The sequence below is a fragment of the Astyanax mexicanus genome, chromosome 2 (genome assembly GCF_023375975.1).
Source record: "Astyanax mexicanus isolate ESR-SI-001 chromosome 2, AstMex3_surface, whole genome shotgun sequence".
NCBI lineage: Eukaryota > Metazoa > Chordata > Actinopteri > Characiformes > Acestrorhamphidae > Astyanax > Astyanax mexicanus.
In genome coordinates, this window is record NC_064409.1 from 65,089,808 (window position 1) to 65,114,144 (window position 24,337).

A 24,337-nucleotide genomic window follows, 5' to 3' on the forward strand; every position below is an offset into this window, starting at 1 on the left:
ATTACCAAGAGTATCGTTATCGTGAAAATATCATGAAATATTGTGATATTATTTTAGGGCCATATCACCCACCCCTACTGTGTAGATCCCCCTTTTTAGTAGGGACCAACCAACTAAATGGGATATTAAAAAGTAATTATTTATTTATAGTTTACAGACTAAAGCACAATTTCAGCAGAGCTTTGTGCTTTATGGTGCCTTCAAGTCACATCAGAAATAGTTTATTTTTGTAATGTTTCTCCATTAAAGGAAACATCAATCAAAATTGTATTTTTGACCAGATATTTTTGGTTGCTAGATATTTCAGTGTTAATAAAAAACAGTGAAGTCTGTTTTTGTTTATTTATTACTCAGACCGCACGCTTGGTACGTAGCATATATCCGCTGGGAGTCTCAGAACAATCAATCAGTAAATAAATAAATACAATGTACAAACCTGGAATTATAATTATGCTCTGATATAATTATATGATCCTAATGAAATTCCACCTAAATATCCCCTTGGTCTCTGGCATGATGTAACTTCTGTTTTAGGCCACACTCACTTTCATTTGAAATCCAAATACAGATACAAATATCCTGAACCATAAACAGATACAGATATCCGGACTGTTCTACACCCCAACTCAGTGCAGTGTTGTATTTTTGTCTAGCTTCCTCTCCTTGCCCTTTACACATGCTTCATGTGGCTCATTATTGGCCTCAGTGGACAAAAAGGCTATTTCTACCACTTGAGGTCTAAAATAGGCCGCAGTTATAATGATATTAATGATTCCCACGTGACCTCAGAAGCCCTTGGAACAGAGGACGCCGCACAAGGTGCTTCACATTTCTTCAAGATAAAACATGAACAAGGTCATCATAAAGAATTTATGCTTCAGGCTGGACTGTCAGAACATCTCTGAATTCTTTACGACCTCTATCCTCTATCATGCTTTCTTCACAAACTCTCTTACAAAAAATAAAACAGATGCCAAGGATGGATCTACAGGTGCATCTCAAAAAAAATGAATGTAATTGAAAAGTTACTGAAGCTTAATTTCAGTAATTCAGTTCAAAAGGTGAAACTCATATATTATATAGATGTATTACACACAGACTGATCTATTGTAAGTGTATATTTCTTTTATTGTTGATGATTATGGATTACAGCCAATGAAAACCCAAAAATCAGTGTCTCAGAAACTTAGAATATGATATATGACCAATTGGTACCTTTGGCAGTGTGGGCAGTGTGCCAAGTCCTGCTGGAAAATGAAATCCGCACTGACTTTAGACTTGATAGAACACAGTGGATCAACACCAGCAGATGACATGTCTCTCCAAACCATCACTGATTGTAGAAACTTCACACTAGACCTCAAGCAGTTTGGACTGTGTCTCTCTCCACTCTTCCTCCAGACTCTGGTTTCTTGATTTACAAATGAAATGTAAAATTTACTGATGATCACTGATGGTTTGGAGAGACATGTCATCTGCTGGTGTTGATCCACTGTGTTTTATTATCAAGCCTAAAGTCAGTGCAGTTTTGTTTTCCCACAAAATCTTACAGCACTTCATGCTTCCCTCTGCTGACAACTTTTTTGGAGATGTGTATTTCATTTTCCAGCAGGAAAGGTCTTATATTAAAAAAAAATTCTGAGACACAGATTTTTCAGTTTTCATTGACTGTAAGCCATAAACATCAACAATAAAACAAATACATGAATAAAATAGATATTTCTGTGTGTAATATATATATATATATATATATATATATATATATATATATATATATATATATATGAGCGTCACATTGTAAACTGAATTACTGAAAATAAACAACTTTTTTTAAAATGAGATGCACCTGAATAGGATCAAATCCATGGATGAAGCCCTTCTAGTTCTCTATCATAAAAACATTCTGACACATAAATCTAAATCTAATATTTGTAATGTATATATTCCTTGATATTCAGATTATTATAAGCATAGTTATTATGCTATTATTAAAGAGCTCTGCACAGATCTGCAGTGAGACGCTTTTCTGTTTGTGCGGATATTTATAGCCAGTACACGTGACCCTGTGGATTTAGAAATTCCTGCACAGCCGATAATTTACACTGCCTTGCCATGAGTACATTGGCTAGTGTTCAAACCTACACACTTATGCACATAACACCTCACAACTTATACAGGTGTGGGCGTTCCTAAACCATCCCCTGAGGTAACAATTTAATGTTACCTGAACAGTTTACATGCTGCTTTCCTATACATTTATTACTTATTATTTTCTAATTTATATTGTTTCCAATGAGCTAATTTTGCTTATAATATTGCAAAGAAAATCAGAAATAACATGTGTAATGTTCTATAATCTAACTAAACTCTCAAAATGATGAAACCTATATATATATATATATATATAAGATGTAAGATAATTACACTTAGCACGAGTAAAAATATGTTTAATGTATGATTTTTGTATAAAATCATCTTTTATTAAACACATATATACATGAAGAGCGCTTTTGAAGATAAAGAAATCGTCACATTTTCACACAATGCAAAGGTGCTGTACCAGTTGAAAGGTTTGCACAGAACAGTATATCCAGGCCAGGAATTATTTATGAAGCTGTATTTTTAAGTGTGCAGCCGCCGTATTTGTGAATCTAAGTGAATATAAAATGTGCGGTAGCTGGGGGCTCCCTCGGTCGCTTTCCTCACGCTCTCTTTCATCTCCACTGCTTAGCTGAAAATACCACCTGCACAGTGAAGGGCAGTCAGTGGGCACGAAGAAGAGCACTTTGAAATTTCTGAATTCATTTTAAATAATCCTGTCCCTCCACCATCTATTCCCTTTCATTATTGGCATGTCCCTGCCTCCCTGTCATAACTCCATAACTCAGGAGCGCAGTGACACCAGAGTAATAGGCTGCGAGCGTCGGCCGAGACCGTTCACGATCTCTGGCAGTCAACCAAGTGTACCACCCTGCGCTGCCTGAGACTGCGGCACTTTCTCCAAACACGACTTCCTGCACCACATGAGCAGCCTTATCTCCTCAAGCAGAGACTAACGAGGGCCATGAGACAGCGCTTAAAAAAAGAACTTTCTGAGGGCACTTGTAGTGCTAAATCTGGCAGTGAACCTGACGAGCCTTCCTCAAGTGGTGTGGAAGATATATTTCAGTGCTGGTGTTTTAATTATGAGCGGTGAAGCGATGCTTAAAGTTCTTGAGTCTTGATACAGTATTTTCTTGAGAAATTAAGGATGCCTGAAAATCTGTTTTATGTTATAAAAACATTATAAAAGTACAATGTTTTTGAATATTATCAGAAACAATAAGCATAGTTACAAATATTTCATTTCCAAGCTAATATGGAAGCTTACAATGAATGCCCTGCTTCTGATTTTGAAAAAGCAGTAAGGAAGAAGCAGTATTAGGTAAACCCTAATTGCATGTTTACATGTTTCATATTTCAAACATCTGAAAGGGCCAGAATTAAAGTGGGTTATTTTTCAAAATTTTATGAAATAATAGATCTTTGTAATTGTATTTTTTTTATTATAATTTTGTGTTAAATCAAAAGCAGATATGTAAATATCGTTATCTGTCCAGACTGCAGAAGTTTAGGCCAAACATTTTAATTGAACCTATGAGTCAGTCTGGATATGGTATCTTTGAATGAGGTGCAGTACATGACAGCCAATCAGAACAAAGCTCTGTTACATAAATCCATCTTAAAGGTACAGTAACAAATACAAATACATCTATTGATTTTATTTCTGTGCTTTTATTCGTGATATTATTTTATTTGTGCTTTTATATTGTGTCATATTTGATGCCATTGGCTACACTGTATTTTTACACCTACTAATTCTACTCACTTTTATTTATTACTCTTATTAGTAATACTTTTATTCATTACTAAGAAAAACTCAAGAGTCATGTGAGTACAGTGGGGGTTGGATCAATAATTGTAATTAATTACAAAACTACATTTGTAAGATCAGTTTAAATATATGATGTACAACTCAGAAATTTTAGACCTCAAATAATGCAAAGAAAACAAGTTCATATTCATAAAGTTTAAAGAGTTCAGAAATCAATATTTGGTGGAATAACCCTGGTTTTTAATCAGTTTTCATGCATTTTGGCATGTCCTCCTCCACCAGTCATACACACTGCTTTTGGATAACTTTATGAAACTCCTCGTGCAAAAATGTAATCTTCTAAAAATTTTCCTCTTGGTTATATTTCAGAGGTTTTCAATTTGGTATAATCAAAGGAACTCATCATTTTTAAGTGGTTTCTTTTTCTTTTTTTTTTTTTCAAAGTTTTGTATGACAGGTCACTCTGTGACGGTAGATGGTAGAGTGTAGGCTTTCTTTTTTAATTATTCCCATCATTCTTATACACTACAGCAAATTGTGCCTCTTTGCATAACCCAGCTTAGAAAACAAGGGTCAGAGTTCAGGGTCATCCTGAGATTTGTGGCTCCCCTGGAGCAAAGGAGGTTAATTGCTTTGCTGAAAGGCTACAGTGTGCCAGCTTCACAGCCCTGTGATCAATAAGCACCTCTGAACTTTAGCAGGGCAGCAAGTCTTTGGTAGAGTTTGGTCTGTATAGTTTCGATTAGCCACAACAGCATAGTTCAGAAGTTCAGTAGCTACTCTACTCAAGCTGTCAAGAGGGATTTACTGCAGGTCAGTCTTTAAAAAAATGGGCAAACAGGAAGCTGTGTGACTTTGACATGAGCCATATTGTGATCTAGTCTGGTCTGGATTGACAGCTGGATCAGAGCATCTTCAAAACATCAGGCAGGTCTTGTGGGATGTTACTTTCATGTAGTGGTCAGTACCTACCAAACCAGGGCCCAAAGAAAGGACAACCAGGTCAGGGCACTCCAGGTTCACACAGTAGATGTAGTTAGGGAGTTAGTCTCCCTGAAGAGCTAGTGTAGCACACTGAATTACTGATACATTGAGTGGTGGCTCTGTCTTAAAGGTCTCCTTCTGCTAAAATCCACTTTTTCTTGTTCTTTGAGTTATATATGATGTTGCATATGAAACTGTTCTTCAGCCTCTGTTGTCTGCGGTAGCTAGTAAAAAAGAAATTCCTCAGAAATACGAGTTGATCAGAGAGACGTGAGGGTGTCTACATCAACCAGTGAGTTCATTTCCTCGCCCACCTCGGCTCAGGACCGCCCACAGGCAGCGCTAAACCCGGCCAACAGCCGAGCTGTGACACTGTTAGCTTACAGCTCTGTTTACAGCAGCTAGTTAACGTTAGTTTCTTGTGTAAGTAAGTATACACTAAGGAAGCACGGTTCGACAGGGTAGCACAACTCGACAGAACACCGGTCAGAGCAGATGCCATTCGCAGGGAGGAGGGGGGGAATCCGCACAGCTGTGAGGAGAGCGGGCAGTCTTTGCTCGCACCGTGGCATTGATAACGTTCTTCTCAACCTTGAGATGCTGAGAGTCTGATGTTAAGATAAATTCAATTTATCCTTCAAGCTCCAGTATCAATATATAAATAAAAGGGCTACAGTTACTGCTCTTGAAGCTTTTTTTTTACTAGAGCTTTAGAGAGTTTTATAACTTGTGCTGAACACATGATTGATTCTGTACCCAGGACTAATTCTGGGCTAGTCTGGGGTTGAGAGATACTTTTTCCGAGCTGTAGATCGATTGTGCAAATCAATTTGTCTCTTTTCTGAGTGAATAATTGCTGTTTGCTGTTGGTTTTTCTATTTTATTTGGATAAAAACACTCATATTGCAAGGAACAGCAACAGGAGCTCATCAGATAAAGAGTTGTTCTTATTTCTATTCCAGAGCAAGACTGGCTAATTGCTAGTGTTTTTATCTAGCGAGCTGCCAGTATGCTTCTTTGCAACAGCTTTTTTTTTGGCGGTGCTGTTTTACACAGAGCTCCGCAGCCCCTTTAGTGGTGTGGCAGTATGTGAAAAAAGCAGCACATCTTCAAAAAGCCAGGTCTTGTGGTTTGTTCCTGGTAGGTAGTGTTCAGTAACTGACAAAAGTGGTCCAAAGGAAAGATAACTGGTGAACCAGTGAAAGGATCATGGGTGGATAAGGATTGATAAATGCAAGTAGTCCAGGAGTCAAGGCTAGCCCATCTGATACCACAGAAGATCTACTGTAGCACAAGTTATTGATGAAATTATAAGCCGACTCTGTCTCGAAGAGACCAATTTTAGTGGCACAAAGGGATCTACACAGGCAGGCGATATACAGCAGGCAGGCAGGTGGATTTAATATTACGGCTGATCAGCGTAGAACATAATGAATAAGTCACTGGCTGGATGATGGACTGGTGAGGCAGTACACAGCGAATAGATAGATGGTGTGAAGCAGAAAATTACCCACACCATCAGAGATGTTTTAGTGTAGGCTCTTACAATCACTCCCATATTCCCGGCACATCGAGGGCTGGCTGTGGATGATAATGGCCAAGAATAGTTGATAAAAAGCTCCCATGATGTAGCTTCTGCCATTTTCTCCCATTTATCCTGGACAGATTTATTTAGAAAGATACGCTGGGCTTCCTCTAGGCTCGGTCTTCATGTAAAAAAAAAAAAAAAAAAAAAAAAAAACCTACTCTCATTAAAGCTCTTTCCACCGGCCAGATCCCTCTCCATCCACTTCAGGCTGTTGTAATGTAACACTTAATCCTCTTCACCTGTCCTGGAAGACCTATACATAACTCCAGTCAGGCCTATTACTTTCCCTGCCTCATAGTAACACCGTTTCAGCTGCTTCAACACGAGAGATTCTGTGTGCAATCACAGGGAATAGGACAGCTGAGGAGAGCCCACTATTTTAATGCACCTCAGTACATTTTGTGTTGCCATACATGTCAGAAACTGGGTGATATTCACATCACAAGCCACAGTACAGTACTATTACACTATGGCTCAGGTTCCTGGACAGGAATTAAATATAGTTGTAAGTTGTATTGTCCTTTTAAAGGTCTCCTTCCACTGAAATCCACCTTTTTTTGTTTTGTTTGTATAATACTATAGGTCTCGCTGGGTTGTATATGTATGCTGCATATGAAACTGTTTACGTTTCTCAGCCTCCACTGTCTACAGTAGCTAGTAAAAGAAAATCCTCAGAAATACGAGTTGATCAGAGAGACGTTAGGGTGTCAACCACTCAGGACCTCAGGACCTCCCACAGGCAGAGCTTCCAGCTTCTGTTTACACAGCTAGTTAACGATAGCTTTTTTTTTTTGTAAGTAACTGTAGGTTTAAATCGGATCTCTGGTCGATTCTGCGTTTTTACAGAGACCTTAAATATACACTGCTGCAGTGCTGTTAGCCAATCAGAGGCGATGTGTTGGCATGTATGAATATTCATGAGCAAGAGCTCAAAACCTGTTTTTCTTCAGAGACCACTAATTCAGTGATCTAAAGCAAGATTAAACAGAAACACCTGAGCATTTTTTTACCAAAAACACAGCTCATATGGCATTCATTTATACTACAGACCACATCTAGATATTTTAAAATTAATGAAAAAACAAAGGAACAAGACCTTTAATGGAAAATATTAATTGTAAATGCAGTGTAGTCCAAATCAGTGTTATACAACATAGCCTACAATTAAGGTGGGAACCATTTCTTGGTAGAGCTGGATGATATGCCAGAAGTATTGTATCAAAATATTTCTTCCAGTAGACTCCACAAATGAGCATTCAAAAGACAATAACTTTTTAGTTTAGAAATGATATCTAAAGTAAAAGAGTCTGTGATTTGATGAAAAGGTCAATGGCATAGGCCCATAATTTTTCATTATAGTTTATTTTATTTTGTTTTCAGTTCGTTTTAATTCGTTTTTTTGAGCGGGTTTTATAGGTTTTATTACTTTTTTTTTTTTTTTATTACTGCTTAGTTTGAGTTCATTTTTATTAATTCTAGTATTAGTTTTTAATTTTGTTTTGTACTTTGGGTTATTTGTGAGGTGAAGGATTCAAAAAGGTGTTTTGTAATAAAACTCAACAAAAGAAACTATTTTAAAAATATTCAGTTACTTTGAAACAACTAGTTGTCCATAAAAACTGTAACAGTCCACAAGCTAGCAGCTTTAAGTGCAAAATATATGTAATACTGCTGCTTAAAATAGCCAATATAACACACATGAACATGAAAAACATCACATTAGAGAGATTAAACTTAGAAACACATAGAAAACACAGAAAAAAAAAAACTATACACTCAATTAAAGAACTCAGAATTAAAGTAGGAAATGGGCACCCAGCACACCGCTCCAGTGGAAACAGCGTTTATAAATAAACTAACAAACACACATGACATAAAAACGAAGCATATTCAACGTATAATTTCAGTAAATTTTAGTTAGTTTAGTTTAGTTAGTCTCAATTTTAGTTCCAGTTCACCATCCTATTTTACAGCTGTGATAGGCAGCCAACGTTTGGAGTGATTTCGAGGACGCAGCTAATGTATCCTTCTCAGCCCTTGGTTACCCACAAGTCCTCTGGAAAAAAATGAACAGCACCACAAAATATATGTATTTATTTTTGAAAAACAAAGCGTTTTGACATTTTGATGTTTGACGCCGTTTCACGCCTCCAGTATTCCAAATTTTTGACCAACAGGACCAATAGGATCCCTCATAGTAAACTCTAAGCTCAGGACTAGGCTTAATTCCTCTCTGAGAAACTGCCTTATTGTATCACTTCTTTCCTTTAAAGGAATAAACCCATAGGCTTCCACAGGGAGTAAAACTAAAGTAACAAACTATGACCATTAATAATCAAAAGCTTAAAATGATTTAATAGCATCTCCTCAGGTTATAAATGGTCATAAATGAATACTGTAACACATTTGCAGAACCAATTCAGACAACAGTTATTATTAGCCATTAGATAAGGCCGTTTTCTGTCTGTACTATTTTCAGTTTTCTTCAGTGCACAGCAGGAAAGTAGTCCCAGATGAGTTTGAGATTGAGTTTATTGTTGGGGGTTTTTCTAAAGATGGAAATAATAACACAAACAGCTATTTCAGAATATTGTGTCACTGCATTAGGAGTGTAGTAGAGTAGGAGTTTTTCAGTGCTTTTACTGTCTCGTCTCACATGGAGGTCATGGAGAAGACCATGTAGCTTATATATTAAATAAGCTTTAATTAACTGAAGAACATACAGTATCTTCAGTAGACTCTAGAGTGTCTACAGCAGATATAATAGAGAACATTGCACTTAAAATAAACATTTTTGTAAAGTGCTGCAGAGGTGATGTCCACTGAAAATACTTTAACAAGTATAGAACATTTACATTCTGTGAAAAGCTTTTAACATTTAACATTAAGTCTCACTTTAGACTTCTCATCTTTCTTTCAATAGATTGATCCTTTAAAAAGGTTTATTTATGAAATTTAGGGGTGAAACGATTACTCGAGTAAATCGAGTTACTCGATTAAAAAAATGGTGGATTAATTTTCTGTGCCTCAAGGAATCGTTTAATTAATTTTAAAACGCAGAGCACAGAATTTGGCACAGGCTTAATGTGAAAAAGCCCACTTAGCGTTACGTCACCCATGCACAGGAAGCAGGTGAAGTAGGTGGAGGTTTTTGAAGCGGAAAGCAGGTAAATTTAACTTATAACAAATCAATGAGATAACATTAATGTATGTTAATAACATAAGGACAGCGCTATGGAGTGCTGATGATTAGGAAAACTGTCTAATTTGTGTGGTTAGTTTATTAGAACAAGTTGTAGTTCTAGAACTAATTATTATTCATTATTAAGTGACATTTCTTGTTTTCTCTTGTGTATTTTTAATTGCATTTTAAGCAAGCAAATATGTTTTGTCCTATTACTCGATCAGACCTCAAATAATGCTAATTAGTTTATAAAGTTTTAAGAGTTCAGCAATCAATATTTGGTGGAAAGATACTGTTTTTTAATCAGAGTTTTCATGCATCTTGGCATTTTCTCCTCCACCAGTCTTACACACTGCTTTTGAATAAATTTATGCCTTCACTCCTGCTGCAAAAATTCAAGCAGTTCAGCTTGGTTTGATGGCTTGTGATCATCCATCTTCCTCTTGATTATATTCCAGAGGTTTTCAATTTGGTAAAATCAAAGAAATTCATCATTTTTAAGTTGTCTCTTATTTTTTTCCAGATCGTGGAAAACTTGTAAAAATATTAATATTGCAGATTATCTGCTGATAACATTATTATGTTTTGTTGAATTGTCAATCAAATTGCAATATTTCACTAGATAAAACCAATCCATACTGAGTAAAACAAGCTAAAACACATGGCTCTGCTCCCGCACTTTCTGAAACTTCCCAAACTTTCTGTCTGTGTGCTGGAACTTCCTGATAATAAATTCCTGATCATAATGCGCTACAGTGAACAGAGGGAGGGTCACCTGTACCTGCCCTCAGGTGCCCTGTCCAAATAAGAGCCCAGCTGTGAGTGAAATGTGCGGAGTTCTCTCTGTGGGGGCCGGTTGATGTCTCGGTGGGGCGCGGGGCGGGGCGCTGGGCTCCGCTCCCAGAGCAGGTGTGACTAATGACAGATGGAGGAGAAGGAACACACAGTTCTTGAGCTGCTCCCGCTGAACAGACACACACACACACACACGTGCCTCGGCTCCACAGGGACACCGCTGCGTCCCTCACCGTCCTTCAGCACACAGCCATGACCTTCACTACACACACACACACACACACACACACCGACACACCATCTAAAAGAGACACACACCAGTACACAGATATCTAAAAAATTACGTCTCAAACTCAAACCATGTCTCTCAAACACTCCGAGCAGCACAGTTTGTTCTCTTCCACCCACACCCGCTCACAGGGACACCACACACACACACACACGCCAAAGCAAGAGGACATGCAAGCCATCAAGTAGGCCATTTCCATCATTTTCTCACTTTCATCTCGCTGTAACACTTGCACTGCAGGCTTTTACATAACGCAGGCCATTTGAAGCCGCGGTTGAACTTCTCCAAATAAAACATCTATTTTTCTCCTCCGTTTCTGACCTGTGCTTCACGATGGCTGAGTCTTCATCACAACATCGAGAACACCCTTCAGTCCAGACAGATACAGCACAGATACAGCACAGATACAGCACAGATAGAGCTCATAAGGGCTTTATTCACATCTGGTTACAAATGATTGCAAAACAAAAACACATAAAAACACATAGTTGTTCACACCTGTGAGCACTTGTGATAAAACTATTTCATGCCATTTCCTGGATGTGGGGCCAGTTCTAGTTCACTTCAGTTCACTCCAGTTCAAGTTTCACCTTTATCCATTAGTTTCGTGTTGTAGTGTACCAGTCAAATGCATGTGTCGAAAGCTGTGCGCCTCAGTCCAGCACAGTTTTGCTGTGCAGATATTTCCAGTTACAGTTGAATTCAAGCTTTTAATGCCAGAAAAAAAACATTTATAAAAAGCCATTTAAATTCCTGATTAAAGGGCCGATTACCCTTGTTTTCCTGTTTTCCTCTGGGTTTTGAGTTGAGCTCCGGACGCGAGACGGAGTGTAAATTCAGCGGGTGGGGGCGGGGCTGGTGACGTCATGAACCCTGCATTGTTTAATATTGCAATATACAGGGGTTGAACAATGAAACTGAAACACTTGTTTTTAGACCACAATAATTTATTGTCGTTACAGACAGTTCTGGTGGAAACAGGAGAGTTGAGGTGCACATTGAATTCTGCCGTGATTTGGGCAGCAGTGATTTTATGTTTTTTGGATACAATCCGTGTTAGCACCCGAACATCCCTTTCAGACAGCTTCCTCTTACAGCGTCCACAGTTAATCCTGTTGGATGTGGTTCATTTTTTTTTTGGTGGTATGCTGACATTACCCTGGATACCGTGGCTCTTGATACATTACAAAGACTTGCTGTCTTGGTCACAGATGCGCCGGCAAGACGTGCACCAACAATTTGTCCTCTTTTGAACTCTGGTGTGTCACCCATAATGTTGTGTGCATTGCAATATTTGGAGCAAAACTGAGCAAATCTCTTACCCTGCTAATTGAACCTTCACACTCTGCTCTTACTGGTGCAATGTGCAATTAATGAAGATTGGACACCAGGCTGGTCTAATCTAGCCATGAAACCTCCCACACTAAAATGACAGGTGTACATTTGCAATGTAGATTATTTACCTGAATGTTTAGAGGTTTCTCTTAGTTTGGTCAGTAGTTGTATAAAGCAAGTACATATAAACCAGTTATTATGGAGAGAAAGTGAAAATTAAAGAGTTAAAGTTACATATAAGTTGTTCCCATTGTAAATAAGTGTACACTGAACATGAGGCGATAGTAGAAGCAAATTCAAAGCAACATAAAATCAAAGCAAATTGCTGCACAATTCTATTTAGACTGTTTGTTACTTGTTATTGAAACTTCAGGGACTCTCCCTGCCTGTTAGCTAGCGTAGCCAATAAAGTGAAACACTCAGGCCTGTGAGCGGTAGCATCGCTAGCTGCTCTCTATGAAGAGATCTCTCACAGGAAGGTAAGCACTCTCTCCGGCTGCTGGAACTTCTGCATGAGTGCTTGCGCAGCTATACCGCAATGCTGCAAAGACTTCTGGGACACGGCTGGCTTGCTCGGCGGCACGGCGACTTTGTCACGATCAGACGGGCTAATTAGCCTTGAGAGCTCAGATTACCAGCGCTGCACGGCGGAGGAGCAGAGACAAGAGAGAGCGATTCACGAGAAAACAGCTTTAATTAAAAACAGATAATGAAACACGCAGGAGCTCAGACAGGAGCGAACATCGGTGTGGATATAATCATCAATAACACAAGCAAGCAGAGAGAGAGAGAGAGAGAGAGGTTTAGAGAGCGGAAAACACGCAGCCGCCAAAATCAATCGGATTAGAATGATCGTTTGTCGATCAGTGTGAGTGTGTGTGTCTATTTGTGTGTATGTGTGTGTGTGTGTGTGTGTAGGGAGTTTCCTCATCAGCCCTGTCGTTTTTTTTTTTTGTTGTTTTTTTTTACTAGACAAAGCCTGAGGCAAAGTGCGCAGAGGAAAAGACATCAATTATTTTGGCTCAGAGGACAGAACAACAACGAATAAATGATATTTTTTACTTTCAAATTGGCTCATAATTGTGAGACCCTCAAATTAGGGGACCACAGCTTGGTGAGAGAATGTGTTGACACATTTTCGGTGCTATTTGGGAGCAAATATCTGCGGTGCAACACTGTTACTCAAGAATTCATGCATGTTTTAAGAACCGCCTCGGGCAAAATGTGGAATATTGGGAATGAACACCAATGAACTCTGGTCTGAACTGTTTTCTCCAGTTTTAAGATAGCTAAAGGTGTTCCATGAGCTAAAGTTCATTTTAATAACAAAATATAAAGTCTTTTTTCTTTATTTTTGGTGTCTTTATGGGTTGGAAAATTTCAGAGTATATTTCTGCAGCCCTGCTGTCCCCTGTGGGCATGCTCAGACATCATCTACTCTACACCACTGCAGTATTGTCTCATGTCCAACTATTGATCACACTAATACAGGCCAAGTGGCACCACCATGCAACATGAGCCATACCAGTAATAGCTCAGTAATAATTCTGCAGAAGTTCCACTGAAACCACTGAAGGCCATTTAAAAAGTTCCAGTACACTGACATAAGCCAGCTTGTTACTGTGACATCATAATAACATGCCTCATCGTGGAGCAAGGGAGCAACATAACAAGCAAGGACTCATGGACTCCATGCAGTTATATATAAAAAACTGCACTCATCTTCTTTTACATTGCTGCTTATAGTAGTAGTGGTAGTAGGAATAATAGCTCCATAATTTCTTGTTGTTGTGACATCATAAAAAAAGAATCTTGTAATAATGGAGCAACATAACATAACATAACAGGGTCTATGTATAAAGAAAAGCTAAAACAAACATAAAAGTCCACTTAAAAGTTCCTTTATCATGACAGAAGCCAGTCATTTAAAAAAAATATTTCAAATTTTTCCCATTTCCCCCCCAATTTAGACAGTCAATTACCCAACCCACTCATTAGGACTCCCCCTATCACTAATAATGCCCCAACACACCAGGAGGGTGCAGACCAGCAAATGCTTCTTCCGATACATGTGAAGTCAGCCACTGCTTCTTTTCAAGCTGCTACTGATGCATTGGTTCTGATACATCAGCTCACAGATGCCCTGTGCTGTGGACATCACCCTGGGAGTGATGTGGGGAGAGAGCGCCATCTACCCACCCGGAAGGAGCAGGGCCAATTGTGCTCCCTCTGAGCACCAGCAGCTTGATGGCAAAGCAGCATAAGCGGGGGTTTGAACCTGCGACCTCCCACTCATAGTGGCTGCGCCTTAGACCGCTGGACCACTGGGCGCCCTAGAAGCCAGTCTTTTACTGTGATATCACAAAACAATGCTGCATCATAACGAAGTAGTGGGATGTAATATCATAAAGCCCATTTAAAAGTTTCTTTCCTATTAAGTTATATTACGGTGACACAAGTCAACATGCTGCATCGTGAAGCAATGAAGCATTATTACTATGGTCTATTGTCCATGCAGCAACACAACCAGATTCAGCTCCATATTCTCATATAGTGTTTCTTAGTCTGTGCAGTTTGATATTGAAGCTTCAATCTCCAGTGTGAATAATCTACACTGAATCTACACTGATCCACCTCCCAGCGTTGCTTGTAGTAGCTGTGATAGCTCTGTATTCAGTAGAAGCCAGGGCACTGTTGACAGCATGTAACATCATAAAATCAAATATTGGTATAATAAAGCAATATTACTGTTTTAAGCAATATTACCCTTTTTAAAAAGTGCATTTAAACGTAACCATAAAAGCCCACTTGGAATGTTCAATTGCAATTGACATAACCAACTTATTATTGTGACATCATAATACCACATACTGCATCATAATGGAGCAATATTATAAGTTCCATTTAAAAGTTAAGATACAGTGAATCCTCTAGTTATGCTCTATTGTGCTAATATAAGTTAGCTTAGCTTAGCTATCATAATGACGTCACACCATATTGGACAGTATTACCAGGCCATGCTACATGTTCTGAGTGTAAGGCCAAATCCCATTTCACCCATTCAAATTTAGATGTTTTGAAGGGCTATAAGAAGTAACTGACAGGATGCAAAATGGTCAAGATGGACCAAAAAGAAAACCCCACAAATTCCAGTATTTGCCTTCTTTCCAAATTATGATAAACATTAAATTACCATATTTGATGGTATAGTTTTTATTTTTTATCACCATTTTCTCAAGCATAACAAAGCATAAACAATTACTAGTAGTGCATCTCGGTAGCTAGCAAGCAAAATTTACTGTTACACCTTAAATGGCACAACAGACAGCAGAGACTGCATCATTTAAGGTGGAATGGAAATTTAAATAAAACCTAATTAAACGCTAAAAATGGATGGACAATAATAATTATTTCATGCAATGCCCTAAAATTAAAAGCAGGTAGGTTGCTGAACTTCAGTGTTCCACTGCTATCACATTAGCCCGGCAGATTTGCCTACTGTTTTTTGTAGGGTTGTCCCAATTCTTATAGGGAGGATTTCTCTAACTCTGTTTCAAGGTGAAAGGGCTACGCTCTAAAACAAGGAAGTAGGGTACGAATTATAAATTGGTTTGGGTTTTAATCTGTTCATCTTGAAAACACTTACAAAGATTTGAATGCAAAATGATCTGAGGCCAGCTAACTCAGTATAATGGAGTAGTTTTATCAGGCTCTATTTAAAAGTTACTTTAAAACTTTTAAAAACTTCATGACTTGGTATAATAAACAAATATTATTAGGCCCTGTTTAAAAGCTGCCTTACAACTTTTTATAACAGTGACATAAGCCAGCTTTTAACATTTTAAACCTTTGCTTCTTCAGAATGGACCAATAATTCCAGGCCCTATTTAACAAGCGCCATTAAAACCTCAAGGTCCACAGAAAAGTTCAGTTGCAGTGACATAAGCCAGCTTGTTCATAATTATAGAGCAATATTTCAGCAGGCAAATATAATCTCCAGTGCTGGGTTTCCACATGCATCTTCCAGCTTGTTGAAACAGATCCTAATTAGCATTCTCTCTGATTAGAAGTCTCAGTGCATGTAAAGGCGAGAGTGGGCGGCGACCCCGAGGTCACAAAGGCCTCTTATAAATTCACGGTGGAAAGCAGATGGACATGTGCTCACGCCCTCCCTTCAGAGGCACGGGCGGCGCGGCCCGTTCGACCCGTGCGCAGATTGTGTGTGGATGAGCGGCCGGGGCTAATGGCGGAGCGCTAAGCCCTCGGCCGGCTTTTTTTCACCAGCTTCTGTGCTGTCAGGGAGGCCCCAGTCCTCATTAAAATCAATTTCCCGAGCGCAGGCAGCAGGAGGCTGTTGTCACGCAGGCTGAGTGCGGGCGAATGTGGGCCGCCGCACCCCTGGGCTGCTGGGTAAAAGCACCCGGCCTCCTCCAGCTGCCGACACGCGACCGTCAGAACTCCTGCACTGGAGCGCTCATACATTCTGTATTTGCATGACCCTCTGTTTCACCTGCATACGTAAATAAGCAGAGCTAAATGATAGAAATAAACTCCTGCAGCAAGTTAAACTTAATCCCATAGGGTGAGTTACAGTCTGGAAGTGGAATCAAGTTTATAAGAAAAAAAAATACTAATATATATATATTTTTTTCTCTTGGGTGACATTATGCTCTAGCTACACACTCATAAACACATTCTGATTTGGTCTGATCAGAAGGACCTCATTAGTCCAAAAACTGAATCGTATCTTTCTACAGTATGCTAATAAGCTTGTTTAGTTTCAAACACAAATTTGCATGAGATTTTTTTTTACCTGGCCCATGTTTCTCTCTGGACTGGCTGTAGAAACTTTTACAATCGTTTTATTTCTATTTTTATCCCATTTTCTCCCCAATTTACATGGTCATTTACCCAACCCACTCATTAGGAGTCCCCCTATCTATCCCTAGTGATGCCCCAACACCAGGAGGGTAAAGATCAACACATGCCTCCTCTGACACATGTGAAGTCAGCCACCGATTCTTTTTGAGCTGCTGCTGATGCAGCATTGCAGAGTAGCATCACAGCGCACTCGGAGGAAAGTGTTCTGATACATCCCTTTTGGAGTGATGTGGGGAGAGCGCCATCTACCCACCCAAAGAGAGAGATCAAGGCCAATTGTGCTCTCTCAGGGCTCCCATAGCCGATGGCAAGCTACATGAACAGGATTCGAACCAGTATAAACTTTTGACTGGGATTCCCACCATCTTGTTTTCAATCAATTGAGTGTAATGCTGTCATGTGACCACTAGATAGATGGTAAGGGCAGTGTCTCCATATGTTTCAAAAATGAAGTATCATGTGGCAGAGACACAGAAATATAATGTCCTCATATGAGGACGCAGGGTCTCAAGAGGTTAAACACAATTTTAAAGGGAGAATTGAAAAATAATACAATTTCTTACAGCAACCACCAGGCCTTTATGGGTTAAACAGGAACAGATGTTCCACACACACAATTGTATATTGTCCACACATCACATGTATCTTCATTTGTCAGTGTTTTCTACACCAGTTGTCTGGGGCTTGACTGCTTTTGCAAGCTGGCATGATATTTGATTACTGTTTCTGTATAATTTCCTATGATTACTAAAGCATCTCACAGCAGGAGTGCAGTGTAGTGAACTACAGTGTCCACATGATATCCACCTTAAACTTCAGGTTAATTGTTCAGCAATTAAACTAAACTAATGCAGAAACTACTGTAAATTACTGGGTTAAAGGCTGGTTATCTCATGCATATCTTAAGGAATTCCACTGGGTTCTATTGTAGGACCTATGAAACTAATATTATAATTGTAATACTGTAGCTATAAGATTGTAAAAGAACTGAAATGTGGGTTTACATGCCGAGTCATGTTTATAAGTATATTAAAGTATAACCTCTGGATGTCAAGGCTTGTATGGCTTAAATACAGTACAATACATTAAAATATAAACAATTTAATTTTTAAATCAAGAAGAAATATGACATATAGATCATTTAGTTGCACTGGACAGAGTCTTACTGAAGAAAAGACAGTCGTAAAATAGTTTTTCTCTAGGGTGACATTACACTTTAGCTAAAGAGAGAGAGAGAGAGAGAGAGAGAGAGAGAGAGAGAGAGAGAGAAAGAATAAGAAAGCATTTGGAGCTGCAACAAGAATAGAAACTGGTAGACAGTTTGTGTTTATGGTTAATAATAAATGTAATGTAATAAATAATTAAAGTATTTTTCTTCTTTATAAAACCTAATTTAATGCTCTGGAAAAAAACAGAACTATAATGCAACCTGTTATTTTTATCTATACAACAGCTAATCTTAAATAATCAGATTCTACACTATATTATCATATATTGCTTCTTTTGAAATTAGGACTTTGAGCTCTTGTTTGGTAAGTGTTTGATCATGCTAGGCAACAGGTATGACATATCAGGACTGATGTGAGTCAACCCTGTGTTTTCTAGTTTTCTAGTGAGAATACTTTAATGAGATTTAATTCTGAGGAACATCTGGCAGACGTTCCACACTCTGCTGATGTGTACCTGAGGATATCCTCTGAGGAGAAGCTCAGTGGTCCCTTCACTGTGCTAAACTGAAGGTGCTACTTTAGGATGCGCATTAAGGAGAAAGGCTTTGTTTCTTTAGTGCAGTGGTTCTTAAATGAAAACTTCCATTCATTCCATTCAAATAAATTAACCTTTTCACGCACATACAGAGAAATCCTTTCAAAAAGTCAGATTTACTGATAAGGAGAGAAATTACAAACCATTAATAAAAAAATAAATCAGTTTTGGGTTGGGATTTTTAAGTGCAGGGACAAAGATAAATAAGTGGTGCTGACTATATTTTTTGAGGTTGGTGTATGTGCTCTAAAATATCATCAAAAACATATAAAATATAAAATGTCTACTGAGCCGGTCAAAACATCAGTGTTGGCACGGCCAGACCCAGTTTTTCTGAAAAAAAAAGTTTTTATATCTTCGCCTGTGTGCCTGTGTGCTAGGTCTCTTCTCACAAAACATTCAACATTTTTAGAAAATGTAAAAAAAAAAATCTCTTTAACCTGCGGAGACACAATGATTTTAAGTTGGTGTGCATTTTTATTTCTCCTAGCTATTCAGGATTAGTAGGACCTAACAAGTATAAAAAGTAAACTTTGTCTTTTTTGCAAAAAAACAGTGTCCTCATATGTGGACGGTATTTTAACATTTATAAATTATCCTTAACATTTGAGACCAGAAGGACCATATTAGTCCAAAACCAAAACATTATCTTTCTACAGTTAGTAAATACTTCAATTTAAACATAAAATTGGATGATAATTTTTACCTGGCCCATGTTTCTGTCTGGGCCTGGCTGTAGAAACCTCTGACTGGGAATCCCATCATTCATTCGTTTCTTTGAATATTTTATTTGTAATTTATTTCATTTTTTTTCCCCAATTTAGCTGGGCCAATTGTCCCCTTTTAAAAATTATTTTAAAAATAATATTTTTATTTCCATTTATTTGTTTTTTCAATCAGTTTAGTGTGATGTTGTCATAGGAACACGAGATTTTACAGGCAGTGTCTCAATACGAGGCCAAATGGTCAACATATAAAAAATGAAGTATCATGGATCAGTATCTATAGTTGTGGGCATTATAAAGGGTAAAGATGTTTAACATCCTTCCCTTGTTTAAGCGATTGACTGAGTGGGTTCTGAATTAAATTATAGATACCAATCCCTATTATATCGTCGTTGTTCTATAAAAAACACATTTTTAGTTTACTACGTAATTAGAACAGATAAACTGTCCCTTACATTGTGCCAAAATTTCTTGCTGAACCTCTTCAAAATGACCCGAAATAAACTCTTTTTACATTAACTTCTATTGAAAGTTTTCAAGTTTTTTTCTCTCCTGTAAAGTTGCTGTTTTGGAGATAAGTGTTTTTCATTGGACAGAGACGATATACAAGTCAGCATCCAATACACTGATTAGGATGACATAATCTGCACATTACTGTGATGCACAATGAAGCACAATATCAAGTCCAGAAATAAATGTGGTCGTATCTTTCGTCCGATTAGATTCGTGTTTTACTCATTAATACTCTCCAGAATTCTTAGAGAACAGTACGGCCCAGAAGAGGGCTGCACCTTTTAATACATTCTCTGCTAATGTTCACTTTCGAGTACATTAACAAGCACTTACTGAATGATGAATGGAGAGTCGAGGTAATCAGAACTTATTATCTTTTCCCTCCAAATCCTGTGAACACTGTGTTAATGCAGTCCTTTGTGGCAGTGTTCTGACCCATTGTCCCTTCCAACCCTCTGCCACGTTCTGCTGTCCCATTGAAAAAGACGGAGGTGGTCACTACAGGGGGATATGAAAGAGAACGGTGACAGAATGAGGAGTGAAGCAGCTAATTCTTTATCTTTTTTTAATCCACCTTGTGTTAAAGGGAATTCACAGATTCTGTCGCCACAGTCTTTTCACTTATATTAAATCTGTTCCTTTTTTTTCCTCCTTCTCCTATAAAGGGGCGACCAAAGACATGGGGAAAATGCTGGGAGAGAAGGAAGAGAAGGATCCCGATGCCGAGAAGAAGGAGGAGGAAAGACAAGAGGCTCTCCGGCAGCAGGAGGAGGAGAGGAAAGCCAAATATGCAAAAATGGAGGCAGAGAGGGAATCAATCCGACAGGGCATCAGGGATAAGGTAGGAGTCAATAGAAGGCATTACACTCTATTATCTGTTTTTCAGAGTCATTAAAGGCCTCATCTAAAGCCTCTTAAAAGTGAATTATGCAGAAACTGTACAATCCAATACAATAGCCAACATTTTTTCACATTTGTTATTCCTTAATTAAATGTTTGTTATTTGATATGTGCAATTACCTATTGAGATTTACTGCTTATATTGCAAATTAATAATTAGACAAAACTTAGAGGTACAGTCTGTGTGGTTAACAGTGGTAAAGTGCTGCTGTTACTCCAAAAAAGTAATTTATTACAAACTCAAACTGAAAAGTGATCACTTTACATACCAGAAAAGTAATCTGATGACTTATTATAGCTAACGTTGAGATAGTAGCCTACCGTACAGTTTTTACTGTATCTTTCAACCGGAAAAGAACCAGTTTGTGATGCTAAACCCATATTTTACTTACTTTTGCGAATAGAGTGAACTTAAATAAACTTAAACTTGGCCATCTTAAGCCAAAACTTTTATGTTGCCATTTTATGTGCCAAAGTTGCTTGACTGTTCCCATGGACAGTTCTAGCCAGAAGCTGCCGGTCACAATGTTTGTAGATACACATGTGATACTGTGGATTAAGGAATGTTAAAAAACTGTAAAACTCTGGAAATAGAATGTCCCATCCATCTGGCACTCACTATCAGCCCTTAATCGAACTCCCATAATTTACGTCATGTTATGTTGTCAATATATCTATTACAGTAGCAGCAGAGCATAATGAGACTGAGAGGTGTGTAGATCACGGAGAACAATAATATAATAAAATCAGTATCCATAAAAAAAAACATTGTTTTTACAAGCTAAAATGTCATTTCAAGGAAGGTGCAGTGATAGAAATATATTGTAACTATAGGAAATGTTATATTTATCCCTTAATAATGTTTTCTAGTTTTCTGTAGATTTGAAAACCAGAATAAAACACTGAAATGTACAGTATGTTTTAGTAGTGTTGTGTGGCTTAAATTATTTACCTCTTATTCAAGTTAAGTTACATAAATTAAACAAAATTAATACTAATAATATGACGGTTGGCATTCGCATTTTGAGCCGACGAGTTTGGAACGCTTCCCGCATTTGAGTTAAGAAGTGTGTTTCTTGTGCTGTGTTATGTATTGGGTTGGAAAGGCCCTGGGGCTGCTTGTTTTGGTCGAGAGGAGAAGGAAAATGACAGCTAAGCCTTGCCAAGCATTTCACTGTGGAGAGAGGGAGAGGCTGACTCTGCTTGACTTCCTCTTCTGAAACTGCCACACAGCCTTTTTTCAGCATGACACCGCGGCGGAAAGGAAAAAGTAAACACGGGGGCTTCAGTGCTCTCTCTGCTCCGCCAGGGATTTAAATTCACTTCACTAAAGTTTGCCTTTTCTAAATAAATGATCACAGCTTAGTTGATACTCCTGTCTGAAAAATTCCATTAGACACTTTGTTAAACTAATGACGCTTTCATGCACATTAGTGACAGTTATCCTCAATCCTGATATAATTCATGCTGCATTCACACATTATAAGCTGTGGAAACAATACTTAATGTGCATTATTGACATATAATTGTTATCATTGGTTGGCACTGGTGACCTCCATTCACATGAAGCTGCAAAAAGCATTTATATAGGACTATCCAATCAGCATACAGCACCTACTAATACTACTCCACCCTTTCACGTTAAGGGTATAAGGAGATGACTTTTGCTGACCTCATATTTTGTGAAGCTTATTTTAGCTTAAACCTTTTTTTGTCATGTGTGTTCCATTCATCACGAACATGAAGGACACATTCCACATTTAAAGTACTAGAAATACGATTTTTGCATTTTTCCACTATAATATATTATATAGAGTAAGTAATAATACCATATGTACTCATATACTGTAGTGAACTGATCATTTTACCTTTCAGTTAAACCAGTAAAACACTGTTATGGTTAACAAGTAGAACATAGCTTTGTTTTCTGCACTGTAACAAGAACACTGTGGAGTCCAACGCTGAATTCTGATTTGAGGGACTTGGCAAAAAGCGTAATTTGTAATTCAGCGGAAGTAAACAATGAGTTTATTAATACATTAATGAATGTAATGAAGCTTCTCATTATCTCTGTGTTTTATGATTTACTGTCACTGAATGGGCCCTTTTTTCACTAGCTGGCAATATTGTGATAATGACCCTCAAGATTGGCACACAATGCCCCTGACCTGCCACCCAAGAGTCCACCTCAATTCTCAGAGTCTACCTTGGAATTCCAGTTTGGAGCCGGCGCTTTGGAATTCTACACTAAAGTCCAACTTGGAATTTCATCTTAGAGTCTGACTTTGAACTCTGCCTCAGAGTCAGAAGCAAATATTAAATTAGACTTTACCTTATTTTTTTCCAATTTGGAATTCTGCCTCCATACTCTGCACCAGAGTCTGCTTTGGAATTCCAGTCCAACTTGGAATTTTGTCTCATAGACCTTATTTTTTTCCGACTTTGAATTCTACCTCAGCGTGTCTAGCTAAGTGTTGACTTAGACTTCACTTTGTTTTTTCCAACTTGAAATTCTGCCTCAGAGTCAGTCTCAAAATTCTATCTTAAAATTCTGCACCAGACTCCACCTTGGCGTCCAACTCGGAATTCTGTCTCAGATTCTGACTTTGAATTCTGCCTTAGAGTTTGTCTCAGAATTCTGCCTCCATACTCAGCACCAAAGTCTGCCTCGGTATTTAGCCTTGGAGTCCAACTTGGAACTCCTTCTCAGGAATACCTTGGAATACCTTTGGAATTCTGCCTCTGAGTCTGTCTCAGAATTCTGTCTCGAAATTCTGCACCAGGGTCTGCCTCGGAGTCCAACTCGGAATTCCATCTCAGAGTCTGACTTTAAACTCTGCCTCAGAGTCTGTAGCAGAATATTGACTTAGACTCCACCTTGTTTTTCCAATTTGGAATTCTGCCTCAAAGTCCGTCTCAAAATTCTGTCTTGAAATTCTGCACCAGACTATGCCTCGGAGTCCAACTCGGAATTCTGTCTCAGATTCTGACTTTAAATTCTGCTTCTGTATCTGTTATAGAATACTGACTCAAACTCCTCCTTGTTTTTTCCAACTTGGAATTCTGACCGAGAGTTGACTTCAGTTTTACTAGTTTTCCAACTCATAAATGAGTTGAACAGTAAGTCTGAACAGCAGGTGTGCTCATGGCAAGGTGACATGAATAATAAGAGTTTGAGTATAATGAGGGAATATGTCCTAGGGGACATTACCACCCATAGTGGACAACATAGTGATTGGTAATGATTGTGACCGGCAGCTTCTGGCTAGAACTGTCCATGTGAACAGACAGGTGACCCTGACAGAATCCTTTAGCGTCTGTGGGACATGATAAACTTCATAGAACATTATATTGTAGTTTATAAGGTAGCTTAGAGGGACTTCCATGAATAATATATATATATATATATATATATATATATATATAATTTATTTCACTCACAGTATGATTCTAATTTATGTTAATTAAAAAAATAAACACAGATCCTTAAAAATTAGGCATAGTA

General features: G+C 38.2%; 1 protein-coding gene across 2 annotated transcripts in view; it reads left to right on the forward strand.

Moving 5' to 3' along the window:
• LOC103041759 (complexin-1) overlaps positions 1-24,337 on the forward strand; it is an 82,161-nt gene that overhangs the window by 48,516 nt on the left and 9,308 nt on the right. For both annotated transcript variants that reach the window (XM_007228031.4, XM_007228032.3), the window contains exon 3: positions 20,598-20,773. In XM_007228031.4, the coding sequence (XP_007228093.1) occupies positions 20,598-20,773 (176 nt within the window). The remainder of the gene's footprint in view (positions 1-20,597; positions 20,774-24,337) is intronic.